Source organism: Rhinolophus hipposideros (assembly GCF_964194185.1).
Source record: "Rhinolophus hipposideros genome assembly, chromosome: 25".
Taxonomy (NCBI): domain Eukaryota; kingdom Metazoa; phylum Chordata; class Mammalia; order Chiroptera; family Rhinolophidae; genus Rhinolophus; species Rhinolophus hipposideros.
In genome coordinates, this window is record NC_138071.1 from 26,512,811 (window position 1) to 26,538,400 (window position 25,590).

Sequence of the window (25,590 nt, forward strand, 5' to 3'; positions counted from 1 at the left end):
GGCACCACTTCCTCAGGAATCCTTGAGTAACCACCCCATATCTTCCCATCACCAGCACTTAAGGTGACAAAGCATGCCTTACTTAATAAGGTCTTCTGCTTATTTCTTTCTTTGCACGTGTCTCTTTATTTTGCAACTATCTATTTCTGGTCCGTTTCCCCAATAAAGTTTTGTTTCATTCAACAGTATAGTCCCACAGCTTGCACAGTTCCTGGTACATGGCAGGCAACCTATCTATGATGGTTTTTGAATGAATGTGAAAAAGCATTGCTCTCCTTGACTAAATAAGGTCTGGAACCTTCAAGATTGACATTGGCCCTGAAAGATGCCAGGGAAACAGGCGCCAGAACAGGGAATCTCACAGCCCAAATAGAGCGCTTTGCCCTTACCGCAGGATGTGAGAGAGCATCGTGAGGGCGTTACCTCATCACCATCACCTGGGAGGAAGGTGCGGACAGAGCGAGCTGCTCGGCGTCCAATCAAGACCCCGCATTCCGTGAGCCAATAGCAGCTCGGAGAGCCGCTCACCGAGGCTGGACTACGTTTCCCGTGATGCCCCGTCGCCTCGGGCTAAGCGGCTGCCGTAAAGCGGATCGCGCAGCACGACGCTAGTCCCAGCTGTGCACCTCTCCAGGCTCCTGGAGCGCTACCGCCCCCCAGACGTGGGAGAGGCACGCGCTCCTTCCCCGCCGGGCAGCCCTCCCCTCCCAGGGCCCTGGTCCCCAGGGTGGTCGCGGCCGCGGCTTCCTCCGGCCGGGCCGCGGGGGGAGGGGACGGCCTGGAGGCAGTGGCGGGGTCAGCACGGGCCACCGAAAGCGGGGCCATGGAGCCCAGGGAGTCGGGGAAGGTAGGCCTGGAGCGGCCCTGGGGCCGCCCCCTCCCCTCCCGTAAATCCCGGATCTGCCCTCCGGAGAGGCGGGCGGTACGGGCGGAGTCCCGGCCGGTGAGCCAGCCTTGCAGGGGGAGACTCGCCCGCTCGCCCGCCGCCTCTCCTGGCGCACTTGGGCGGATGGCGCGGGGAGGGGCGCACGCAGCGCTCCGAGCCCGCGCAGCCGTCTGGCTCCCCTCCCTCGCCCGGCCGAGCCACCGCTGCTGAGTGGCCGCTCGGTGGATGCTGGAGGTGGGTCACCCGCTCAGTGTAGTGATGCCAAAGTGCTTCCTGTGTTCTCACGACTTCGGCGTTTTGAAGAGGCCCAGCTTGTTTCAATGCGTTGAGGCTGGATAGGACGCCAGTGGGGCCCAAGGGGTAGAAATCACCGAGAGGCAGGGTGAGGGCTTGGACGTGCTTAGATCCCTTTTCCCAAGAAAGGGCTGAAAAGAAAAAGAAGGCACCTGGCGTATTTCTGGCCGACTTCTGTGTCTGGCTTATCTACGTAATGAGAATCTGAGCATTGCTTAGAAGTATGTGATCTAGTGACTTCAGGCAGTGAGTTGGAAGAAAAGGTGGGAAAGCGTGCTTGAAGGTAGGGGTAAGTGGGTTTGACAGGATTGCTGGAGAGTTCCGAGGCAGTGTCAGCAAAGACCAACGTGGTGGAGCCACTTGACCTGGAGGCAGTGGCCGCCGCGTGGGACTAACATCTTTCTGGATTTTGTTTTTTTTCCTGCCAGTTCTTGAGGATTGTTTCTTCTTTGGCACAGAGGGAATTCCCTCAACAAACGTTTGTGAGTGCTGAGTCCCTCCCTTAAAAAAAAAAATTGTTCCTTTAATAAATATTTGCAATCCGTGATTTACGTTGAACTAAATGGTGGACGTACAAGGATAAATAGGGAATGACCGCTTTCCTGAAGGAGCTCTCCTGCGATTTTCACTTCAATAATTTGGACAAGCCTGGAAGGGATGTCCCGCAAAAGACAGGAAGGATAATGAGGTTATATTGATGCACTTTTTCCTGGAAAGATTGGGAAAGACGCTGAATTACAAAAGAAGTTATTCTCACTTAAGCATCTCTTCCACATTCCTCTTTGCAAGCTAGTGATGCATTTTCCAGATGAAACAACCTACAAAGTGAATTAATTTAAGACAAGGTAGCTCAACTAAAGAAAGAATCGAAAGATCGAAGGTGAACTGTGTGCCGACTTCATGTTAAGCACTATAGGGAAAAGTAAAGGAAATGGCTCTTAGCCTCAGGTAATATCCCCTGGTTAGTTTAGATTGAACTTGATTTTGAGTGAGGAGGAGAAAAATGTAGTGGGGAAGAAGGGTTATTAACAATTGGCATTGGAATTGGTGATTTGAGGTTGATTTCCAACCTATTATGTTCCGTTGTAGGCTTTTTAGCCTTTTAAGGGGAGAAGAGAGAAATACAAACATTTTAGGAGGTAGAGGAGAAATTCGATGTTTCTTTCAGGCCCAGCCACTAATTGAAAGCCCTGGGGGCTGGAAATTTCACTCTTGGTTCTAATCTTGATTGCAAGGTATCTCAAAAAGATGTTCACTAAGTGTGTCAGTTTTCTAACCTGGGAAATGATAACATCATCCACAGGTGGAATAAAATGATTGCAAAACAAACTGGCAGTGTAAAATGTGTTGCAAATGAGTGACAGTAACAGGCCTGGGTAGAATAGCTGTGCTATTCTAAGCTCCATTCCAAATGTTTTGGCTCAAAGTTAGGAAACTGAGGTTCAGTTAATGGAAAGGCGTGGTCTGTTATTAGAATCTTCCTTTTGGGCTATTTTTTGATATTTGTTCATTAAAAGCAGTCTTGGCCCATGGGATTGGGTATCTTGCTTGTCATTGGCAGAATAATCGATAAAGATCAGACTTTTCCTCATTATCCTGTTTTATTTTCTTCCCAGCCCTTATCACTATACAAAATTCTCACGTTTATGTATTTATTTACTTATTTATTTACATATTTGCTGACTTGACTCTCAGCTACATCCCCTGCTAGAACAGTGGAGCAGTTTCTGGCACTTGATAGGTTCTCAAAGTATGTTTTTGAATGAACAACCGCTAAAATAGCACCAGTGCAGGAGCCCTTTTACTACAAGGTGTGGGTGCTCTGAAGAACACTGCAATCTGACACCTCATGTACCCCCATGGGAGACTTGTTGGTGCTGCCAAATAGGGGTATTTATTTGTGTACGGATTTATTATCTCAACATTTCTGGTTCCTCGCCCCCTCTGCCTTTCCCATGGAAGTGCTGACCCCTTTCTCATTTGTCTCTGTACACAATTCCATTATTGCACTTACAGTTGTCTGTCACCTGTTATTTTAATCTTGAGAATAAAGATGGTACCTTTCATATCTTAGGATCACTATGCACCAAGCACATAGGAACAAATAATAAATGTATGTTGAATGAAAAAATGAATCTAGTGCCTATGAAATACTCTCTGTATAACCTGGTGGTGGGGAGAGGGACAGTGATGGTGAAGGGGTTTATAAAATAAGCCAATCAGCATAGGCTTACTGATTGCCAGGCTCCGTGAGGGCTAGAAAGAGCCTTGCTTGCCTGGGGGAAGAAATGCTTGGGCTGGGAGGTTAGGAACTCCATCATGGGAGAGGTGGAATGTGAAATTTGATGAGTGGGTAGGCGCTGAGTAGGTGGGAAGAAATGGCCAGAGGCAGGGAATCTAAAGGTGGGTGTGTAGGAGGCTCTGTTGTGATTGCCATTATCTGAATCGGGCTGTAGTGGAGGTTCCAGGTGGTGCAACCCATAGAGCGAAGGTTAGGAAGGTGGGTTAGGTTCCTATTGAGGGACCTGGCTCGGAACTGAGAAGTCAGAGCTCTACCCTATAGACAGTGGGAATCATTAAAATAGAGATATAAAGTGTTCCCTCAGGAAGAAAGGGTGGGTGGGTTTGAACAGGGAGCCCTGCTGTCCTTGGTCACAAATTTTTTAACCTGCCCCAATCGGAGCAGCTTGTCCTTTAGTCCTGATGTACAGTAATTGTCCCGGAATTTGCCTTTACTGTAATCTCGAGGGTTCTCTTTCCCCTTCCCCACGCTGGCTCTCTTTAGACCATATCTCGGTGTGCCCCTTTCCTATCTGACTTCCTTCTTGTAATGGAGCCCATCTTCCAGCAAATTTTTGGAAATATAATCACATTTTGCTTTTGGAAAAGACTCAGAGCAAATAGTTATTTAAAATACACACGTTTGGCAGTTCAAGTCTATGTTTGTTTTAAAAAACTGTTCATTCATACATAATCATAAACAAAAGTCTGCAAGGTTACGTTCCAAATGTTAATAGTAATAATTCTTTTTCAGTAAAGGATTGTGGGCGATCTTAAAACATTTTTTCTACTTATTTTTAAAATTTTCTTCATAAGTATTTTTGAAGTATTCTCATAAGAAAAATACTTCAGTTATTTTTAAATATATGATTCAGTCTGTTTTAGTCTAGAAGAGGGGCACAGAGCCTTCCTTTTACATAATCCCCCATTCTTTTATGGACCTCATGGATATCTGCGTTTCTAAACCACTTTGCTCAACCATTGATTTTCTGATTGGCTTCTTGACCAATTGTCCCACAATCTAGAACTCCCAAATCATGTTTGAATTCCCCCGCTGCCCCTTTTGGGTGGAACAGAGCTACTTGACAGGCCGATGGGATTTAGTTCTCAGCTCTAAAGCTTTGCCTGTCTTGATCATTGACTTCATTCACAGACATAGTTCTGAATGGTCTTCGACAATTACTAGAAATCAGGTACATCTTCCTAAAGGAAGATTTACTGTGTTCAAAGTTTTGCAAAAGCATTTGCTGGAAGTTGTTGCTGAGGCTGAGAAGTAATGGGTCCTGTGGGGGGGGCCATGCAGAGCACACACAGAAAGGATTATGAAATTCCCAACTCAGCCGTCTTTATGACTTTTGTTTCAGTGCGTGGCCCTTCCTAGAAGAATGAGCCTCATTGCCACTGTGACGTACACCCAGGTGGTGAAAGAGATGGGGTGCAGTTTTGTATGTAGATTGACGGTGCCCCCTCCCCTAATCTGATACACTCCTAGCATAGGGGTGCACGCAGGTGGTTGTGAACACAGGTGTGGAAGATGAAGGAAGAAGTTGGTGCTCAGCTGGTGTCATTTTGCCTTTCAGGCTCCTGTGACATTTGATGATATCACGGTATACTTGCTTCAGGAGGAATGGATGCTGCTGAGTCAGCACCAGAAGGAGATCTGTGGTTTGGACAAGATGCTGTCACCGCTGGGTACGGGCTCCTGTTCACTTCCCCACTGCCTGAACGTAGATCAGCATTCCCAACTGTATCCAACTGGGACATACTCGAGAGTTTTCTGGAATCCTACCATTGAGGGAGGACATCTCTATTCATCTACTCAGTCTTGTATCTAACTTAACTGCACACGATTCACTCATCACCTTTTTGCTTCTCCCTTTAAAATTGGCCAAGAGAAGTGGGGAAATGGGGCATGTCAGGCTAGACCTCGATGCCTCAGGATATTCCGAGGTGCCAGGTGGGAAGCCCCGCCTGTGGTCTGTGGGGTTGCAAGGTGGATTCTGTTCCAGATTCCCAGAGGTCACCGAGGTAGAAAGAGCACCGGATCTGGAGTGTGGCCATACTGGTGTGCCTTTGACCAAGCCCTTTAGCCTTTGTAAGCCTTGATTTCATCTTCGTAGGGTTGTCACAGAGGTTGAGAGAGAGAGAAAACAACTTAAAATTGTGTGCCCATGGAAGTATTTTTTGTCTTTTCTATTTTCTGAACATCCTTTCTCTGCTTCTGTGGGTAGACTTTCTACACCATGGACAGAGGTGATTGTATTGTAACATGTGTACACACATATATGCTATTTTTGGATTTCAATTTGATACCACCCTGTCTTTCCTTCTTTTATCTTGGTCCCCGTCTGAGGGTTATGCGAATTATAGTCTTCGCTCTCTGTGGACAGAGAGATGGTAGCTGGGCTGGTCTTCTTCCCATGCTAGAAACAGTTTGAAAACCACTGATTCTTCTAAACCAGAAGTTGCGAAGTAGCAGGTCATGGGCCAGGTTTGGCCAACAGATTTTTTAATTTTTTTACTTTCATCACTTTCATTTGGCTTCTTAAATGTATTTGTATAAATTGTCAATATTTAAACATGGGGAGTTTTCACATGAAAATATGGATCTCTGGCTTCTCTTGACAAACGGGACAGTCAGGCATTGCTGACCGTGGGTTCCGCATGCTGGCCTCCTCCTGGAGTCGAGTATCCGCTGTCCCCATACAAGGGTTTGAGCCCTCCAGATGGCCACAGCCTCCCACCCCGGCCTGATTTCCTCCGTTGTATTATCAGTCAGGCCCCTCTTAACCTTTGAGTTTGAGCCTCTGTTGTAAACCAATAGTTTTCATACTGTTTTAGTCTAGAAGAGGGGCACAGAGCCTTGCTTTTACTTAGTCCCCCATTCTTGGCAGTGCCTCGTGGATATGTGCATTTCTAAACCACTGTGCTAAACCATTGAGATTTCCGGTTGGCTCCTTGACAGTTATCCCAGCTTGCTGAGAGGATGTAACAGACAAAGCTTTCATTACTATTGTGATCTAGATACAGGACCTCCTAGCGCTTCTCTCTTCCTGACTTAGGACCCACTATTGCCAACCCAGAGCTATTCTGTAAGTTTAAGCGAGGGCCAGGACCGTGGCTAGGCAATGTCCTGGGTCAGAGGGAGCTCCTGAGATGCCACCCAGGTGAGTGTGGCACCCCCCCCGGGAGGAGGGAAGCTTAGCTGGAGAGAGGACTCCTATCTCATCCTCCACCTCTCCCTGTTCTCCACCAGCTTACATTGGAAGGCTGTTTCTGCCCCGCTCCAACTGTCACCTTATTTAAAATACACACACCTCCCCAACATGGTTCTCCAAGTTCTCATCTCCCTTTATTTTATTTTTCCCCGAGAGTATATGTTTATTTATATAAGTTCCATGGAGTGTGATTTTGTCTGATTTACTACCGTATTCCCAGTGCCAAGAACAATGCCTGGCACATAGTAGGTACAGAATCAGTAATCACCGAATGAAGGAATGAATGAATGAATGAACAGCCATCTACTAAGTTGTAGGGATTTATCTTTGCTTTGCTCCTTTGGGCAGCTTGTCCTGATCAGGGCTTGGCTTGGCTTGAGCAGTCCTTATGGAAGAGACTGAGTTAACGCAGCCCTTTCTGCGGGAGAAAAGAGGTGGGAACAAGCTCCTCTATGAATCGACTCACAGAGGTGTGTATCTATCTCAGATGGACCACAAGGAGCCCTAGGCTTCCTAATACTCACTCATTTGTTTCCTTTTTCTCTGCTTGACTCTTTGTGAACAGCCTTGTGCTCTGGGGGCTGGTGACAATTCTGTACACTGGTCTCTTGACCTGGAGCAAATACCATTGCGTTCTTGGCGCCTGGGTATCAGAACTTGCATTGATGCAAGAAACGGCTCCAGAGGAGTTAGAGTTGTCTCAGCTGTGTTTCTCCTGAGGCGCGAATAAAAAAACTTCTAGGTTAGCTTGAGGAAGAAAAATCTAGTGAGGTCACGAGGGTCTTCACCTCTTTGAAGGGTTGTGGTGTGAGAGACGAATGAAATGTGTGTGTCTCTTGAGGGCAGAAGTAGCACCCCAGGGTGGCAGTTCCTCAAAGCTGGATTACTTTGAGGGAAACTCTCTGGGGACCACAACTGTCTGCCCAGGAGTAGGTCGCTCTGTGGTCCTGGAGCGAAGTGCAGATAGGTGGCTGCCTGTCAGAGAACACCGAGGCGGGGGCTCCTGCAGGGGATGGGGGTTATGGTACAGGCATACCTCATTTTATTGCGCTCCACAGATGCTGCCTTTTGTTAGAAGGTGAAGGTTTGTGGTAACTGCATGGAGCAAGTCTGTCAGCGCCATTTTTTCCAACAGGTTCTGGTGATAATTGGCATTTTTTACCAATAAAGTATTTTTTAATTAAAGTATATACATTTTTTAGACATAATGCTATTGCACACTTAACAGACTACAGTATAGTGTAAACATTGCTTTTATAGGCACTGGGGAACCAAAAACTGTGTGTGACCATTTTATTGCACTATTCGCTGTAGTGAGGTGATCTGGAACCGAACCCCCAGTATTTCTGAGGTCTGCCTGTATTGGGCTTTAATTACTTTTTTAACGCCATGTTCTATTAGGTCAGTGTGCTTCTCCATGAATAAGTTTGAACTCCGAAGGCTGTGCCACACTCTTAGGTTGCCGATATCAAATTGCAACGATCTCCTTTTGGCCAGGTGTATCTGCCCTTTATATTTTTTTGAAAGAAAAAGTTTGCTTAAAGCCCACTTGATTTTCTTCTGGGTTAGGTAAGGTGGGCCTGGGAGTTGGGGAAACCGAAAGAAGAGAATTCAGATAGAGGCTGTGTCACTTTTGTATGATTTCCAGCTTTCGTATTTGACATATCTGAGAGCCTTCATGAGTCGCAGTGGCTCTCTCTATAGGATTCATAGCAAATTCCATTTGTCTCTTTTCTGTAAAGGAAAAAACAAGATGGGCTACGTTGAAAAAATGGACGTGCACGGTCCAGCCAGAGAGGCTGGGCCTTACCTGCCACTGCAGAAGAAAGCCTGTCTTCCCCACTTGGGGACAGAGAGTGGCACCATTGAGGAAGACTGCACAGGAAAAAGCAAAAAGCCCTTGAAACCCCGGTCCATCCAAAAGTCGTGGTTTGCGCAGTTCCCATGGCTGGTCACGAATGAGGAGCAGACGGCTCTCTTTTGCTATGCTTGCCGAGAATACCCGTCTGTCAAAGACAGACGGTCCAGACTGATAGAAGGTTATACAGGACCATTCAAGGTGGAGACTCTCAAATACCACGCCAAGAGCAAAGCTCATCTGTTCTGCATTGATGCCTTGGCAGCACGGGACCCCATCTGGGCAGCCCGTTTCCGGAGCGTCCGAGATGCCAGCCCAGAGCACCTCTTCCCTGCAGATTATCCCATCTTGTACCCCTCAGGGCCTCTAGGAGCCTATGATAACATGGCCCAGTTCCTGCCCCGCTCTCGAGTTGAACTGGAGGACCCTGGAGAGAATGGAGCAATTCCTGCATTGTATCTGGACTGCATTTCCGATTTGAGGCATAAAGAAATCGCTGATGACATCCACAGCTCCTCAAATGCTAATATTTTATGGAGTGACTCTGCTGAATCCTGCAGCCAGGTAATATGTTTATAATGATGATGTATTTCGGGAGGTGGTCGGATTCCATACTGAAAACGTATATTGCATGATGATGATGGAAAAATTATATTAGCTTACCTATGGCTACCATCATGTTATAAGCTAACATCCTTATCATGTCCTAGGCCCGGTTTTAAGTGCGTTACACGTATTGGGTCATTTATTTAAGACAACTAGCCCTATTATTATCATCTCCTTTTGCAGGTAGCAAAACCTAATTAGTGGGACTGAATATCCTTTTCTGATATAAAGGGAACATCTAAATTCAGAACAGTAATCTTTATCCAGAATCCACAACAAGCACAGAACTCAATCAGTAATCCACAGCCGCGAAACCACAGAGCTCTTATGTAATCAAATTAAGATTTTGTTTTCCACTTTCACTTGGGGATCATGTAGCACTTTTCAACATTGCGAAGTTTCTTCACATACGTTCTTTTATGTCATGATTTTAATACTGCTCTGAGGCTGGTGGGGCAGGCTGATTAAACTCCTCTGGTTGGGAGAAAATGGAGACAGGAAGAGTGACCTGTCCAGAGTCCAAGGCTTCCTGTGGTGTCAACCTGCCCTAGGGCCCTGGCGGCCCTGCCCAGTGCTTTCCGTCTACTCCCCCATTGGTGGGTCCTGGAAGGCTCTAGTTCTCATCCTAGGTTTGTTTTGTAATTTTCTAATTCTTTGGAAAGTTGGCCAGTGAGGAAACGGTATGAAGTGGAATCTTTGAGTAGCTAGAACCTTCCCCATTTCTCACTATTGCACGGAAGCAGGCATTTGCTACACCTCCTTTGGAGTGACCCCTCTAGGGTTCCAAGGAGAAGAGCGCAGGTGTTCCTCATACCTAACATCAGAAGGGCCCAGCTAAAGTTAGGAAGCTTGGATTTTTCCAGAATCCAGAAAAGTGACAAAGCTCATGTCTCTTCATGTTCCTTCTCAGTATCGGCAGCTAATAAACAGGCCTAAACTTTTATAATCTGAATTCCTTTAGCGATACTGCGTGTGTAAACCTAATCACTGAATATAAGCATCTGGAGTTCTTTTTTACTACTTCCTCCCATCCCCGTGGGAAATCTTAGCAGGGGTTTCTAGAGGCAGACACGCATGCGTAGAAGGCACCCCCCCTCAGGGCTGTAGGAGGCAGGATGCAATTATAAGGTTCTCCCAAGACCTCTGTTCTGTCAGTGCATTTGTATTTCCTCCCAGGAGACCCTAGGATCACACTGAGGCTCATTTGCTTTTTACACACCAATTCTGGGCCTCACCATTTTGCTTGCTTGACTTTTGTCAGAGATAGATTAGTTCCTCAGAGTACATCTGGGCCTGTTGGTGAGCGTCCCAGGAGAAACAGGCCTTGAAAAGGAGCCCAGAAGTGCCACGCCGGGTATCTGACGTAAGAGGCCTACTGAGTGACTGCTGCTCTTTGTTGCAGGATCACCCTGAGGAGGGGCTGTGTGAGGAGGTGCCTATGATGTTTGAGGAGCTGCCGGTGGTGTTTGAGGACGTCGCGGTGTATTTCACCAGGGAGGAGTGGGGCATGCTAGACAAGCGGCGCAAGGAGCTCTACAGAGACGTGATGCGGCGCAATTACGAGCTGTTGGCGTCCCTGGGTAAAGATTCCTGTAGACCTTTGTTCACCACCATCATTTGACTTGGGAAATCCACAATGGCCGCTGTGACCTGTGGTCACCTTTCCATATCTGCCCTTTCCCTGTACATAGGCAGAGAGCGATTCCATCTTTTGTACCCCAGAACTCTCCCTGCTTTGGGATACTATGCGTTATCCCCTCTTCATCTACCCATCTATCACCCATCCTCTACCAAACATTGATTGAGCACCTACTACGGGCCGGATGGACATGAATGAGGCAAGGTCTCTGCTTTCAAGGGCCAGTAGGTTTGTGGGCGAGACAGACACTTTAATAAGAAGCAATAAAATAACACAAGCTCCATAAAAGGGGTTCAGGAAAAGTGTCCTGGGGATACCGAAGAAAGGTGATTTAACTTTGCTGGGCATCAGAGGGAGAGCTCAGCGAATTTTTACAGAGTACAAAATGATTTAACTGAATCAGAAACCAGGTTGATGGGGGTGGGGAAGGAAGGACATCTAGATATGAGAGAGGGAGGGGACAGCATGAGCAAAGGCCTGGAGGTGAGAAAGGGCCTCCAAGTGGATTGTGTCCTCTACTTCATCTTTCCCAGGGTCCAGCAAGGGTGGCAGTCGGGGCCTAGGTGTCACTGGACTGGGTGCTGGAGATCGACAAAAGTCATAGTATTTATTTTCTTCCCAGAAGACTGTTGTTTCGTGTATCTGTTGCTTTTTTTTCTCTCTGCCTCCTTTTTCTGTCAAACACCCAAGGTTCATGTGGCATCAAAATGGAAAGATAACTTTTCATGTTATAAACTTTTACTTATTTCTCTTTTTTCACTAGCCTATATGGTTAACAACAGACCTTTCAGAACTTAGGAATTCCAGCCGCGACTTGTATCATGCCTTCTACAGAATAAGAAGTCAGACTATTTGTGACTTAATTGGTGTCACATCCGCTGGTGTGCACTGTCCTTTCGTGTGCAGCTAAGACAGGGATTATTTTCTAAACAGTCTTGACCTGTATACACTTGTTTTTTTATCATTGTTTAGAACTTTTAAATGGCTCCCAAACATTCAGAACTAACTGTTCATAACATAAGTAACGACTTATTTTGTGGTGATAGAGGTTTTGTAACTATGTCCTCGGCCTGGGCACCTGTGCGAAGTGTATCTTCAGAGAGCATTGCTGCCAGTGTCTAAAAGCAGTGGGAATGAGGGGGAATTCATTTTTTTAAAAATGACCCACATACACGAAGTCGGTTTCTCCTTTAAAGAAATGAGCAGTAGGGATGCGGTTTTCCCGGTAGACCTCTGTGGGCAGTTGTGGTGAGGGGTGGGCAGCCAGTCCGGGTGGCGGGGCGTCTCCCACCGCACAGACTGACTCACACTGTTCAGCCTGTGCTTCCGTCCCAAGTTTTATGCCCTCAGCATTTTACCATTTTCTTTTTAACATTCATAAGTTAGGAAGTGGGGAACTCTTAGCTAACGGAGGGCATTAAAGGACAGTTCAGTCTTCGTTAAGTTTTGTTTGGATGAACAAAATGTGTAATCGGAGGAAGGGTAATTAGTTTTGCTTGAGGCTTGGGCAGAGGAATCGGGGAAGGCTTTAGAGGGAGCGGGGATGTCCTCTTCAGTGTCTGTGAAATTCAAAGGGGTACAGGAGACTAGACACGGAATTGTATAAGTGTGATTGCTTTTCGTTCCTTTAGTTAGGTCTCCAGCTATTATCCTTTAATTATCGTCCGATTTAAACAATATGCCATGGTTGAGATATAAAAGCATTTTAAGGAGCTTGGACAATATATGTTCATGCAACAATGAAATCGCAGAAGGACGCACGTCTCAGAACGTGTCCCCATGGTTAAGAGATGCATGATTGTAGTGATGTCCCTATGGTCAGTTTTCCATTACTAAGGCATAGAAAGATCTGTTTGGAAATTCCCTTCTGTCTCACTTGTTCTGAAGGGAACAAAAAGAAAGGTTTTTTGGCAACATTTGAGCCACAGTTTCAAAGAGGTACAATGGGGTACAGTACTCCTGGGTTCAGTGTGGTTGTACAAGGGGCAATTAAAGTGGCCAGTCCCCAAGGGGAATATAATTGAGGCAAATAGATTTTGTGATGTTCAGTCTCCTGTGTGTTTTCAGTTATTCTTTAAAAATGTTTCTTCATAATTATGTGTTTTTTAAATCAAAGTAGTTCTAATAAGACTTATAACAAAAAAATGACAGTTCCCTGTCCCACCTTTCTATGTTCCTGAGTCCTCCCCTGAAATCTTTTAGCTGTTTCTTCTAGTAATTTGCCGCATTATTTCTAAGAAATACACATAGATATTTTTAAAAGAGTGAACTTCAGTAGGATGTACTCATAAAACAGCTTTGCTCTTTTCCTTCACCACCTGTTTGGATCAGCTCTGAATGGCTTTTCGTTATTACCCTTTGGGTTGTCAAAAGAAAATTCAGAGAGTTTTACTTGATAATGAATATTTTATTGAGCAAGAAACAAACTGTTCAAGAACAGAGATACTTCAAACCCAAAGTGGGTAAAAGCTTGGCTCTCAGCGGTTAAAGCTCCGTCTATAAAGCATGAATGAAGGAGTACATTTTTATAAAATTGTGATTGGTTACTAGAAATTGACCTTTTTAGGGTAGTAGCACTGGTTAAGTTTTGTTGTGTGTAGTTGATTGGCTAGGAAGCTGTGCGTCACACTGACATGAAGTACACGTACATTTTCTTTCAGGTCAGAGTCAGCATTTCAGGGAAATCAGGACAGTTTAGATTTGGCGACGTGACTATCAGTGTTGGATCCACGGGTATACTCACATGGTGGCCTCTGTTTTGGTTTCTCTCTAACGGTGAAATCTAGGGCAGGGTCCAGGACTTGCTTGTCACACTCAGGTAACAGAAAATCCTCCAGTCATTTTTTGGTCACATCAGTGATCTAATTTCAGTTAATAAAATGTCCAGTCCTGTACTCTTCAAATATGTCCTGATCAGGAGGAGGGCGCAGGGAAGATGGTGGGATAGGAGACATTAGGAATCTGTCTTCCCACCATGACAACAACTGCACGGGGAAGAATCTGTCTGATGTGACTGTTTTGGAACTCTGGAGTCTGTTGAAGGCTTGCAACTTCCAGGGGAAGGCGTAGATGGTACACTTTGGTCATCTCACTGCCGTCCCCTTTCCATGGGTAAATGTCGGCTTTGGCAGTCGGTCCCGTGTGTGCTCTTTCTTGGGGAGCATACCAATAGACAGTCATGGGCAGAGTCCCTTTAAGTGGCTCAGGTCTCTTCTCTTTCCCTGTGGGGTCTGTATCTACAGGGATCATGGAAAACACATACATCCTTTGCTCCTACAAACCCTGGGAATTTAGGCTCTTCCCAGCATGGCCACCACAAAGGAGCTCATTGGTCAGTTTCTGCCTTTAGTCTTTTGCAGGCCTGGATCCATGAGCAGCCCCACATCTCCACATCCCCAGGAGGTACCGGTCATGTTATCATTCCCATTAGGCTTAAGGTCAGGGGAAAGTACCCCACCCCTCCCCATGGTAGTGTGGGGGAGGGGGCTCATGAGGCACTAGACAGCTCTTTCCAGAAGCATCTCCAATAGACAATGTCCTGACCTTTTTACTCCCAGTGCTTTGACTCCTTTGTAAAGAGGGCTTCGGTTGCCGCCCAGTGTTTCAGCCACCCTCTTTCCAAGTCAGGCTTCTGTGTCTAGCTTTGGAATGGGGGATAGTTGGCGCCTGTTTTTTGGGGCCTTCAGCCAAAACAGGCAGACAGAATCACACTTTAATATTTTGTTGCATATATTTATTGCTATTCCTGATTTATTGATTTTAGATTTTATCTATTGATTCCTACTGTGGAGATGAAGATATGGCCCTCTCACGTCACCCCAGGCCCCCACTGCTCTTCCCTCCACCCTCTCAGAATAGCTCTATCACACTTTTGGGTTAATTCAATGTAAATTGTTTGCCTGATTATGATTATGTATTACTTACGTCTGATCAAAGTAATATATTATGATGGTATTTTGTTGTAGGATTTTTTCCCCTCTGGAATTGAAATTTTTTCTTATTTTTTAAATTTTGCTAGTTTTCTGTGCTATCACTAGTTCTTCTCAAATGCTCCAGTGACTTATATAGCTTCATTGAAGAGTCTTTTCCACATGATCAAACATCCTGTGATTTATCGGCTTCACTCTTTTTCTGGAGGTTTCTGTCATGGGTCTTCCTCTGCTCTGTCTAAACTAGTTCATCTTTAAGCCTGCTGTGTAGCTGTGGCCTCAGAATTTCCTTTGTCTTTCTCCTGTTTCCTGGATCTGTCTCTTTCAGGTTTATAGCTTCATTTTGTTGGAGCACATCTTCCAGTAACCCTAAGAAAGGGTACATGGGAAAAAAGATTTTTTGGGGGCTCTGTATATCTGAAAATGCCCTCATTCTGCTCTCACAATTGATAACCTAGTTGGGTATAGAATACTAGGTTGGAAATAATTTTCTTCAGCATTTTTAAAGCATTGCTTTTCAGTTTTATACGTAGAGTTGAAAAGTCTAAATGCCTTTATAGCCCTAAATATGCCTGTATTTCAACACAGACTATTTTTTTACTCTGAAAGGTTTTAAGATTTAGTCTAGTATTCTGATGCATTTAATGATATGAGTGTCTTTTGCTCTTTTGTTAAGGATATCTGGTGCTTCCCTTCCATGTGGAAACTTACATTTTACAGTTTGGGGAAATATTCTTGTAGTATTTCTTCCTATCTATTTTCCCTTTTTCTTCCAAAAAGTCCTATTAGTTAAATATTAGACTTCCTAAGTTGATTCTGTACTTTTATTTTCTTTTTCCCCCCATTTTCTGCTTCTATCTTTTTTTGTTCTACTTTATTGGAGATTTCCTCAATTTTATTTTCTAACAACTCTATTTAATTAAAAAATTTTTTTTTCTATCATATTTAAAATCTAAGAGCCCTTGTTGCTCTTTTCATCGGTGACTCTCATGACTTTTCTCTCTGGGAATATTCTAGTTTGTTTTTTTGAAGCTCCGTTTTGCTTCTCGCATCATCTCTACTTTCATCCTTTTTCCTACTTGTTTCATGTTAGAAGCTTATCTTAAAGAAATATCTTTCGGTTCATTCATAGTTAGAGGTACAGCCTTAAGAATAAACTGACTGGAAGCTCCATGTGCTTGGTGGGGACTCCTGAAGGGGTAGGTTTCACAGTAGGGTGACCTACTGTGAAGCTGGATGTCTCATTGCAGAGCCCACAAACGTCAGTCTCCATAGGTGTTCTGTGGGGAGGAGTGAGTGGAGTGGGGCAACTCAGTGTCTCCAAAGAAAATTCTTTCAGTCTACTGCTTGGAGAGTATAAGCTGAGCCAGTGGTCTTAGAGGCAAGTAACGCACCTTCTGCTATACAGACCCTATCTTCAACTCTCTGTATTATAGCACTTTACCTTCATCTTTCCTTCTCCCCACTATCCTAGGGTCAGACCTTTCCGTGAAGTTTTCTGTAGACTCAGTCTCTGTTTTCCTCCGCGGATGAGGGTGGTGGTGTTTTCTGGTTTCCTGGAATCAGTCAGAGGACCTTGGGTGGAGCTGTTCCCTGCAGACTTTGAGCCAGCCCCATGTCCACCTGTCCCTTATCCACCATCTTCTACTGCACCTGGGGCCTCTGGGTCCTGCATCTTCCGGGGATTCTGTGGCCAAATTCCCTTCATTCTCCTTTACCCACTCTGCCAGTATTTGTTGTTCAGTTCTGTTAGTTCTGTCTTTTACCTTCTTTCCTTCTTCCAAAAATATATTAACATTTCTACTCCAGTGTTTCTCTTGGGCTTATGCTTTATTTTCAGAAGCATGTGTTCAATGTAGCACACTTTAATAATAATTTACTTATTATATTTTACTAGTAATAAATATATGGATACATACACACATATAATAAATATACATATATTCAAGTGATCTAAAAGATGAATAACAAGGGTACTCTCCCTTTTACCTTGTCCTTTGGTCCCTCCCCAGAAACACCCACGATCACCAGTTGCTTGTATGTCCTTCTAAAGGAAATTGATATACACAGTCACACAGACACCTACAAAGCATGTAAATGGATACTAGTGGATTTTATTTTAAATCAAGAAAGCGATTTCATTGCATAGCCCCGAGGAATATTCATATTTTAAATAAAGGGCAGTGCTTAACTCAAAGACATGAATTTCTTCTAGTCAGATTTCAGGTTTTATGTCAGGTGGTAGATACTTTAATGGGGACTTTCAAGTGCCCGTTAAAATAACCCCTGTACTTAGCCACCTGCACCAAGTCCAACTGTGGGTGTCGCTGAGGGCACCTGCATGGGGACAGTTGTCGGCACTCTGCCATGCCTCGTCCCGCTTTCTTTATCATCCCTATCTTCTATTTTATCCCCATGTTTCTTCCTGTTTTCACCCTTTCCCCTCTAGATGCGTGTGGCTGACTCATGGCTCGCATGGCTGGCCCATGGAGCTAAGGAAGTTATTTATCCTGGCTGAGGGATATGCCCTGATCGGGCTGGTTTCCAGAAGAAAATGGGCACCCTCGATAAGGAAGCTTTCATCGTGCCCTGGCTGAACTTTCTTAAGAGATAGGCCCAGAGGCCTCCCTGAGTGTTTCGGGTACCACGAATAGCTTCAGGAGGGCTACTTGACTTGATGGTCCACAGCAGTGATGTCGGTGTGACTTTTTGTCCCTGCAATAGGGCCTGCTGCTGCCAAACCAGACTTGATCTCAAGACTGGAGCGTGGAGCTGCACCCTGGGTCAAGGACCCAAACGGGCCCAAGTGGGGGAAAGGTGAGTCTTGACCTACTGAGTCCTGAAGGGCATGTCCAGGGGCCCATGTCACTGTGGCAAGTCACACCGTGTTCGTTCACCCACACTTAGCCTGAACCTGTTGTGCACCAGGCCCTGTATTAGGCCCTGGGTAGACAAATAAGAAACTACCCCTGCCCTCATAATGTAGAGTAGCCCGGGAAACCGGTGCGGTGTGGTAAAACTAGGGAGCTCTGGTGAGCAGAAGTGCTAAAGGGACCCGTGGGAGAACTATGGGAGGAGGGAGGCACCGGTTCTAAGGGACGATGTGACCCGCAGGCCCGTGAGCCTCTCGTCCCTCTCCCCTCCTCCTCTGGTGTTTAGTGACAATATTGCTATCTGTGAGAGTTAGTTATGTTGCATATCTCAGGCAGTAACTTACTGGCTAGTTAGCTCTTGTGAATACTTCTGTGTCTCCCTTCCCTTGAAGGTTCATGAGGACTAACAGATGTTTAATTTCATTTCTTTGGGGTGCCTCAAAAGAAGATTAAAGCCACCTGTTTATCCAATAGCATCTCTGGCCCAGGTGGTTAACTAAGCTTATTAGCAGCTGATGTCACAGGATCCCAGGGTCACTGTGTGGATAGAAAGGAGGAGGCTGGCGAAAGAACTCAGGGATTAGCAAACACCTCTTAGGGAGCCAGATCGACTTCCACAGGTAATAATGGGGAAGCCACTAATGATTTCTAGGAAGGGGCATCACATTCACCTTGGCTGAATTGGGCTGTCTTAGCTGGTGGGAGACCGCACAGTTCTGGGTAGCAAAACCAAGCACAGTGTGATTTGCTCCAAAGGGAAAAAGAAGATGGTGGCCACAAGAGAGGCAGACACAGAGCCCTCGGCTGTAGAGTCTGCATTGCTTCCAGCTCTTTCTGTGGAGACATGTACCTCCTACTGTGGTTCCAGCCTTTGTGAAATAGAGGTAGATGGGCCTAGGAAAATTAAGAGGACTTACAGACCCCGTTCAATTCAGAGGTCCTGGTTTGGGCAGTTCCCATGGTTAGTCATTGACCCAGAAGAGACCAAGCTCTTCTGCTCAGCTTGCAAAGAAAGACCGAGTCTCCACGACAGATCATCACGGTTAGTCCGAGGTTACACGGGGCCTTTTAAAGTGGAGACTTTAAAGTACCACGAAGTCAGCAAAGCCCACAAGCTCTGTGTCAACACTGGGGGAATCAAGGAAGACGGCCCTCAGGCCGCCCTCGTCCCAGAGATCTCCAGCGACCTGATGGCGAACATGGAGCACTTTTTCAACGCCGCCTACTCCATCGCGTACCACTCGAGGCCCCTGAATGACTTTGAAAAGATCCTGCAACTCCTCCAGAGCACTGGGACCATGATTCTGGGCAAGTACCGAAATCGCACCGCATGCACTCAGTTCATTAAGTACATTTCTGAGACTCTGAAGCAGGAGATCCTCGAGGACGTGCGCAAGTCCCCTTGTGTGAGCGTGCTGTTGGACAGCCCCACAGATGCCCCCGACCAGGCCTGTGTGGGCATCTACATCCGCTACTTCAGGGGGACGGAGCTGAAAGAGTCTTACATCACGTTGGCCCCGCTCTACAGTGACACCGTGGATGGCTACTTTGAGTCCATCGTCTCTGCCCTGGATGAACTGGACATCCCTTTCCGGAAGCCCGGTTGGGTGGTGGGCCTGGGAACCGATGGCTCTGCCATGCTGAGCTGCGGAGGAGACCTTGTGGCGAAGTTCCAGGAGGTCATCCCCCGGCTGCTCCCTGTCCATTGTGTGGCCCACCGGCTGCACCTGGCTGTGGTGGACGCTTGTGGGGGCATCGATCTGGTGAAGAAGTGTGACCGGCACATCCGAACCGTCTTCAAGTTTTATCAGTCCTCAAACAAAAGGCTGACCGAGCTGCAGGAAGGCGCGGCTGCCCTGGAGCAGGAAATCGTCCGCCTAAAGGACTTGAATGCGGTCAGGTGGGTGGCCAGCAAGAGACGCACACTGAATGCGCTCATCGCGAGCTGGCCGGGCCTGGCCAGGCACCTCCAGAGTGTGGCGGAAGCCGGGGGCCAGACTGGGCACAGGGCCAGCGGCATGCTGAGGCTGATGAAGAGCTTCCACTTCATCAAGTTCTGCCACTTCCTCCTGGACTTCCTGAGCATCTACAGACTTTTGTCTGAGGTCTGCCAGAGAGAGATCGTGCCGATTACGGAGGTGAACTCCACGCTGGGACGGGCCTATGTAGCACTGGAGACCCTCCGTCACCAGGCAGGGCCCAAAGAGGAAGAGTTCAATGCCAGCTTCAAGGATGGGCAGCTCCACGGCATCTTCCTGGACAGGATGGAGATGGCAGAACAGCGGTTCCTGGCCGACAGGGACAGAGTGATCCTGACGGGCATTGAGTACCTCCAGCAGAGGTTTGACACAGCCCGCCCCGCCCAGCTCAAGAACATGGAGGTGTTTGACACCATGGCCTGGCCAAGTGGGATTGAACTGGCCAGTTTTGGGAATGATGAGATTCTCGCCCTCGCCAGGTACTTTGAGCTCTCACTGCCCCCCAAGTACAGTGAGGAAGCACTGCTGGAGGAGTGGCTGGGCCTGAAAGCCATTGCCGAGAGCCTGCCGTTCTCCATGCTGTGTAAGACCACCCTGGCCCAGCAGTACCGCTTCCCCTTGCTGAGCAGGCTGGTGGCCGTGGTTGTCTGTGTGCCCGTCTCCACCGCCTGCTGTGAGCGGGGATTCAGCGCCATGCACCGGATCAGGACTGATGAGAGGACCAAGCTCTCTAACGAGGTCATCAACATGCTCATGATGACAGCAGTGAACGGTGTAGCCGTCACAGAGTACGACCCCCAGCCTGCCATCCAGCACTGGTACCTGACCTCTTCAGGCCGGCGTTTCAGCCACGTCTACACCTGTGCCCCGGTGCCACCCCGCTCCCACGCAAGTAAGTACCCGTGGCAGAGTTCCTGGACATGGGAAAACAGAGGGGAGGGACTCTTATCTTCCCAGTTCCATGCTGAGCTCGAAGTTCCAACCATGTGCTAGCCCAGTGGCTGCTCGAGACATGCCGCCAACCCTCAGGGAGCTTATGGGCCAGCTGCAGAGGCAGTGTACACACAGAGGCAGGTACAGGGCAGAGAGCTGAGAGCGTGAATTTCTGGAACCGGGCCGCCCAGGTTCAACTTCTAGCTCTGCTGCTAACTAGTGTTTGCAAGTTAGTCTCTTGTGTGCTTTGGTTTTCATTTGTAAAGTGAATCAATACATGTCAAGTGCTTAGAATAAGGTCTGATAAGGAGTGCCAATGGCACTCTAAAGGCTAAGACTGCTACTAGAAGTCATTAGAGGACTGCACGAGTTGGGGCAGTGACAGCATTCTAAGTAGGGCCGTGTAGACTGAGGGTTCGAGAGGGAAGAGGTTGGTGCAGGGCAGGGGGCTGTGGAGAAGGTGGGGACGCCCAGGCATGGGAGGAGTCGGTGAGGGTACTGCCTGTTGGCCTGGGGTGCCGGGGTGGGGACTGGGCTTGAGGGGGAAGGTACATGATACGGGAGGGCAAACCTACTGAAAGTCTAGAGCAAGCAATTGTTCTCTCTGCAAGTAGTCACTGGAAACCAAAGAAAATGTGATAGGCATTGAGGTTCTCCAGGCCCTTCGTGTTTTACTTCACAGAGACAGAGTGATGATTTGTCTCTCGACGTTTTCTTCTAGCTGGTCTCCTTCCTACTGCTTCCGCTCTCATTTTTTTACCCATTAGTCTGTGGTCGTCCGCAGTGGACTGGGTCTCAGGGTTGACAGAGACTCCGTAGGAAGCAGGGTGGCCCTGGCCCTGCAGCTGGGCGGCGGGGCTCAGGGGAGAAAAGAGAGGAAGTGCCAAGATGGGGAGCCGTCACCCCAGCATTTGTTGAGTGAGTTGTTGTCCGTGTCCAACCTGTGGGGGTGAAGGAGAAAAAGATGCTGGCAGCTTGCCCCTTTACAGGTTGTTCTTCTCCTGGGGACCATGGGGCTAGTACATCTGAAACAAATAGAGTTCACCACCAGATTTTACATGATAAAGCCCTCCTTCCCAGGCAGGTTTTCGCAGCCCCAGCACTGTGGACATTTGGGGCCAAATCTTCTTTGTGGGGGCCCAACCTGTGCCTGGTGGGATTTTGAGCCGCATTTCTGGCCTCTACCTGTTACATAGCCTCTGGATAACGGTGACGTCCTCCCAGTCGTAGCAATAGACAGTGTCTCCAGACATTGCCCAGTGTCCCTTGGGGGGCAGATCGCCCCCAGTGACACCCAGCAAATCAGGCCTGCAGCCCTAGTCCAGTCTCCAGTCTGCGCTGCTGTGGTTTTTCCATCGAATATGCCTTGGGGCTCAGGTGGACGTGGGAAGGGATCATCATCTAACCTAGTTTCCCCTGGATCTGATGGTGCCTTCTCTTTCCTCCCGCTTGAGGGACGGGGCTCAGGAAGGAGAAGATGGGAGAGCTCTGTGTGGAGGGGGCGGTGACCCAGAAGCCACCTATACCATCCTACGGGGAACCGGTGGAGACCAGGAAGGACTGCATCATGGACGCTCCTGACAGACTCCTGTACCTCCACACCAGCCAGGACGCCCCCAAGCTGTCGTGAGAGGGGCCCTACAGGAGCAGGACTCCTAGGATTACCTTGGAGACGCCCGTGCTGCCCTGCCCCTTGGGCCATGCTGACAGGCTCTCTACGGAGGTTTAGCTGCCCTCGAGTCTTCTTTGGTGGAGACTAAAGCACCAGCAAGTGGGTGGTGACAAGGTGGTTTCACCCACATCCCAGGAGGCAGGGCCATCAGGAGGCATGCAGCCTGTTTCCCACGCCCCTCTCTACGCAGAGCGGCACCTCCCAGCACTTATTATAAATATGCAGAAAAGTTCTTATCTCAAGTTCATTTTTAAGGTGCTTCAGGAAGTAATCCCATCATGAAAGATTTTACCCCATGTTCTGTGGCAAAAGGACTTTTCTGAAGTGGGAGAGACTGTTGGGTAGGGGCTTAAAGGAGCACCCCGGGCCCCTGGCAGGGGTGGGGTGGGGAGAGGGAAGCTGCCCACGGCCTCAGTGGTCTGGAGAAGGCACTGGGTGAGGGGCAGAGGACGGCCAGGCTCCGGATCGCTGGACTGGCTCTGTGATCTCTCGCCCTGGCTCCATGGCAGACTCAGGGACACCCCGACTTCAAATAGGAGACTCATGTCAGAGATTTCTCTACCACCTGCCAGGACCTTCCTTTAGGATGAGATAAGCAAAAGCCCTTTGCACAGAGAGCTCCATAGAGCTCCTGCAGCGTCGGCCAGCGAGGGACATGTCTCCCTGGAGGGAGCCCATGCGCCCACCAGCCACACCCCTTGTGTTTGACCTGCATTGTGCTGAGCTGGCTTCCTAAGGACTGGACACAACCAAGTTGCCCTTGGGAGGCTGGGATCTGGCTCCAGCTCTGCTGCCAGCAGTGGTTCCACCACGTTAATCCTTCCTCTTTGCTGTGCCTCAGTTTCCCTCTCCATGATGTGACAGCAGAGAGTCCAAGTGCCTGCTGTTTCCCAGCCCACCACAGGACTGAAGGATAACAGCACTTCCAACTCCCTGCAAGACAGATGGCTGGCTGCACAGAGGGGACGCCAGGCTGCACAGAGGGAACCCCAGGCTGCACAGGGGGGACCGCAGGCTGCACAGAGGGGACCCCAGACTGCACAGAGGGGACGCTAGGCTGCACAGGGGACCCCAGGCTGCATAGAGGGGACCCAGCTGCACAGAGGGGACCCCAAGCTGCACAGGGGTACTCCAGGCTGCACAGAGGGGACCCAGCTGCGCTCAGCCCTTGTCTTCGGCCCCACCACCACCATTTTTACTGTGGGAAGACGTGCTTCCTAGACCTGCTGTGGGCATGACGGTCTAATCCACTCTTCCCAAAGTTGCTCTGTGGACTCAGCCGGGGGCTCCCTAGGGTGCTTGTGAAAACAGCTCTACCCAGACCTGCTCACTCAATGCTGGGACTGGGGCTCAGTGCCTGGCTGTTTCCAGCAAGGTCTCCAGGAACTTCCTGGGCCCTGTTCGAGTTAGAGGAGGGCGCCCTCACCACTCTCCCCTCCACTCGAAGTAAAGCACTTTCCTTCTTCAGCAGGCTCCCCAGCTGCTTCTCTGGCTGGAGTGGTGTGGTGTCTGGTCCCGCCTTCCAAACCATGGCTGGGAATAGGGAGGCTGGAGGGAAGGGTTCCCTCACCCCTGCCTTTCTCTTGTTTCAGACAAGCAGAAGGCGGTGTTCCATCCAGGCCTCACTACCTGGCTCCAGCTGGGGTCCCTGCTCTGGGCTGCATTCCAGGCGGTCTGTCCTCCAACTAGCAGTCTGTCCACTACCCCTTCTGAGTGCTGAGAGCCCTGAGATGCTGCTTCACTGCACGGCCGGACCCCTGCTTTCCAGTGTTTCTGATTCTCCCTTCCCTTCACCCGACCCTTAGCACCTACCCTTAGCGCCATCCCTCCAGTTTCCTTCAGCTTTGAGCCAGGAATTCCATTCTCACGTTCTCCCTTTAACCTGTGGAAATGTCTGTCTTCCAGTTCTATGGTCTGGGGTCTGAGGTGTACCACGGGCCCTTGGAGCTGACGCTCGCGCAGTGTTACTGTTACATGGCCGAGATGGAGCCCAGACCTCTCTCCTCCATCACATATGTTTCTATGTGGAGTTCAGGAATCTGCCCTAGGCCAGGTGCTGTGGGCATGACTTGGTGGAATGGAAGAGAGAGAGGCCCTTTAAAGTTGGGGTCATAGCCCCTGCCCTGTCCACAGGGATTCCAAATTGAGGTGCCTTTCCTGCAAGCACCTTCCCTGTGGTGTCTTCCAGCCTTTAAGAATCCTCAGAGCAAGAGGCTAGTCCTGCGGGCAGTGCTGCATGTGGGTTACACACACACACACACACACACACACACACACACACACGTCCTCACACATGTCTAGGCTAAGGTGGAGGCCAGGTACAGACACACCCTGCCTCTTCCCATCTGTGCTCTGAGAACGCCTCAGTGCTAGCCTATGAGAAAATGGGGCCCCTTGGCACTATTTGTCACGGGGGTTTGCACTCCCCAAATTTCTCAAGGGGGCTTGGGCGTGCTCTGGCTCCTCTTTATTAGCTAAAAGCAAAGAGGACTCCGTGTTTTGGGCAGGACCCCAGGGCTGCAACGGCGTGAACATCCTTTTAAGGGAGACCCGTGGCCCAGGCTGGCCTCTTTGTTTTGTTTCAAGAGACATGCTGTGTTTCAGACCCCAGGGCCTGGTAATCCCCTGGTTAGAGAGGCTTCCTCATTTTGCCTCACAAGAAAACAAGTTGAAGGACATTTGGAACAGGAGCAAGCACTCTGCCTTTGCCCAGAGTCCTGGCCATGCCTCCATCCTCCTTCTTTACGTGTAATCTTCATGGTATTCCTGTTCCCACCCAGCCACCCACCACACCCCAGGACTGATATTCTGAGTAAGCAGCATTATAACTGACGTGTTGGTGTTAATAGCCATAGAGACCAGATGGGAGGGAGGGACCTCAGCCCCACCCCCACCCCCTAGCTGGACAGGTTAGAGCATAATCTACCCCAGACCTTCTGCTTCTGTCTCAAGCCCAGGTTGGTTTCCTAGGATGCTAAGTATTTAGCAGCACAGTGTGAAGATTGGCCATTTCCCTCATTCAGGTGTCTGTCAGTCAAGGATACTAGGGGGATCGGGGGAAGGGGAGGCCTGGATGTCCTCTCCGCCTCTGGTTTCAAAGATGTGCAAATGAGGTTTATACAGCCACAATTGATTTTCAATGTTTTGCTATCTGAATAAAGCAGAGTTTATTTCGACACATGCCTCTGTCCTGTAATTTCTTTAGCCAGAGTTGGGAAACTGGAGAAGCTGACCAGATCTGACTCCTGGGTCAGTTTGCCCCTCGCCCCCGCCCCCCGCCCCCCCGCCCCCCTGCCCCTCTGCCCCCCCGCCCCCCTGCCCCTCACCCCTACCCCCCGCCCCCCACCCCTGCCCCCCGGCCCCCCGCCCCCCGCCCCCCCGCCCCTCTCCCTGAGAGATGCGCGAGCGCGTCCGCGCGGATGG

The 25,590-nt window shown here is 48.7% G+C and overlaps 1 protein-coding gene across 3 annotated transcripts; it reads left to right on the forward strand.

Annotated features, from left to right (window-relative positions):
* The first annotated feature begins 626 nt into the window (after window positions 1-626).
* On the forward strand, window positions 627-25,343 carry ZNF862 (zinc finger protein 862). Of its 3 annotated transcripts, none has more exons than XM_081038440.1 (7): window positions 627-847; window positions 5,041-5,152; window positions 8,421-9,100; window positions 10,545-10,722; window positions 17,435-17,527; window positions 18,340-20,454; window positions 21,950-25,343. In XM_081038440.1, the coding sequence occupies exons 1-7, from the start codon at window positions 824-826 to the stop codon at window positions 22,123-22,125; spliced, it is 3,378 nt and encodes a 1,125-aa protein (XP_080894566.1). In that variant the 5' UTR covers window positions 627-823; the 3' UTR covers window positions 22,126-25,343. The 3 variants fall into 3 exon arrangements, with proteins under 3 accessions (XP_080894566.1, XP_080894564.1, XP_080894565.1); XM_081038438.1 differs by having other exon boundaries at window positions 699-847; window positions 23,760-25,343; XM_081038439.1 differs by lacking the exon at window positions 627-847 and adding an exon at window positions 7,027-7,148 and having other exon boundaries at window positions 5,039-5,152.
* Window positions 25,344-25,590: the final 247 nt, after the last annotated feature.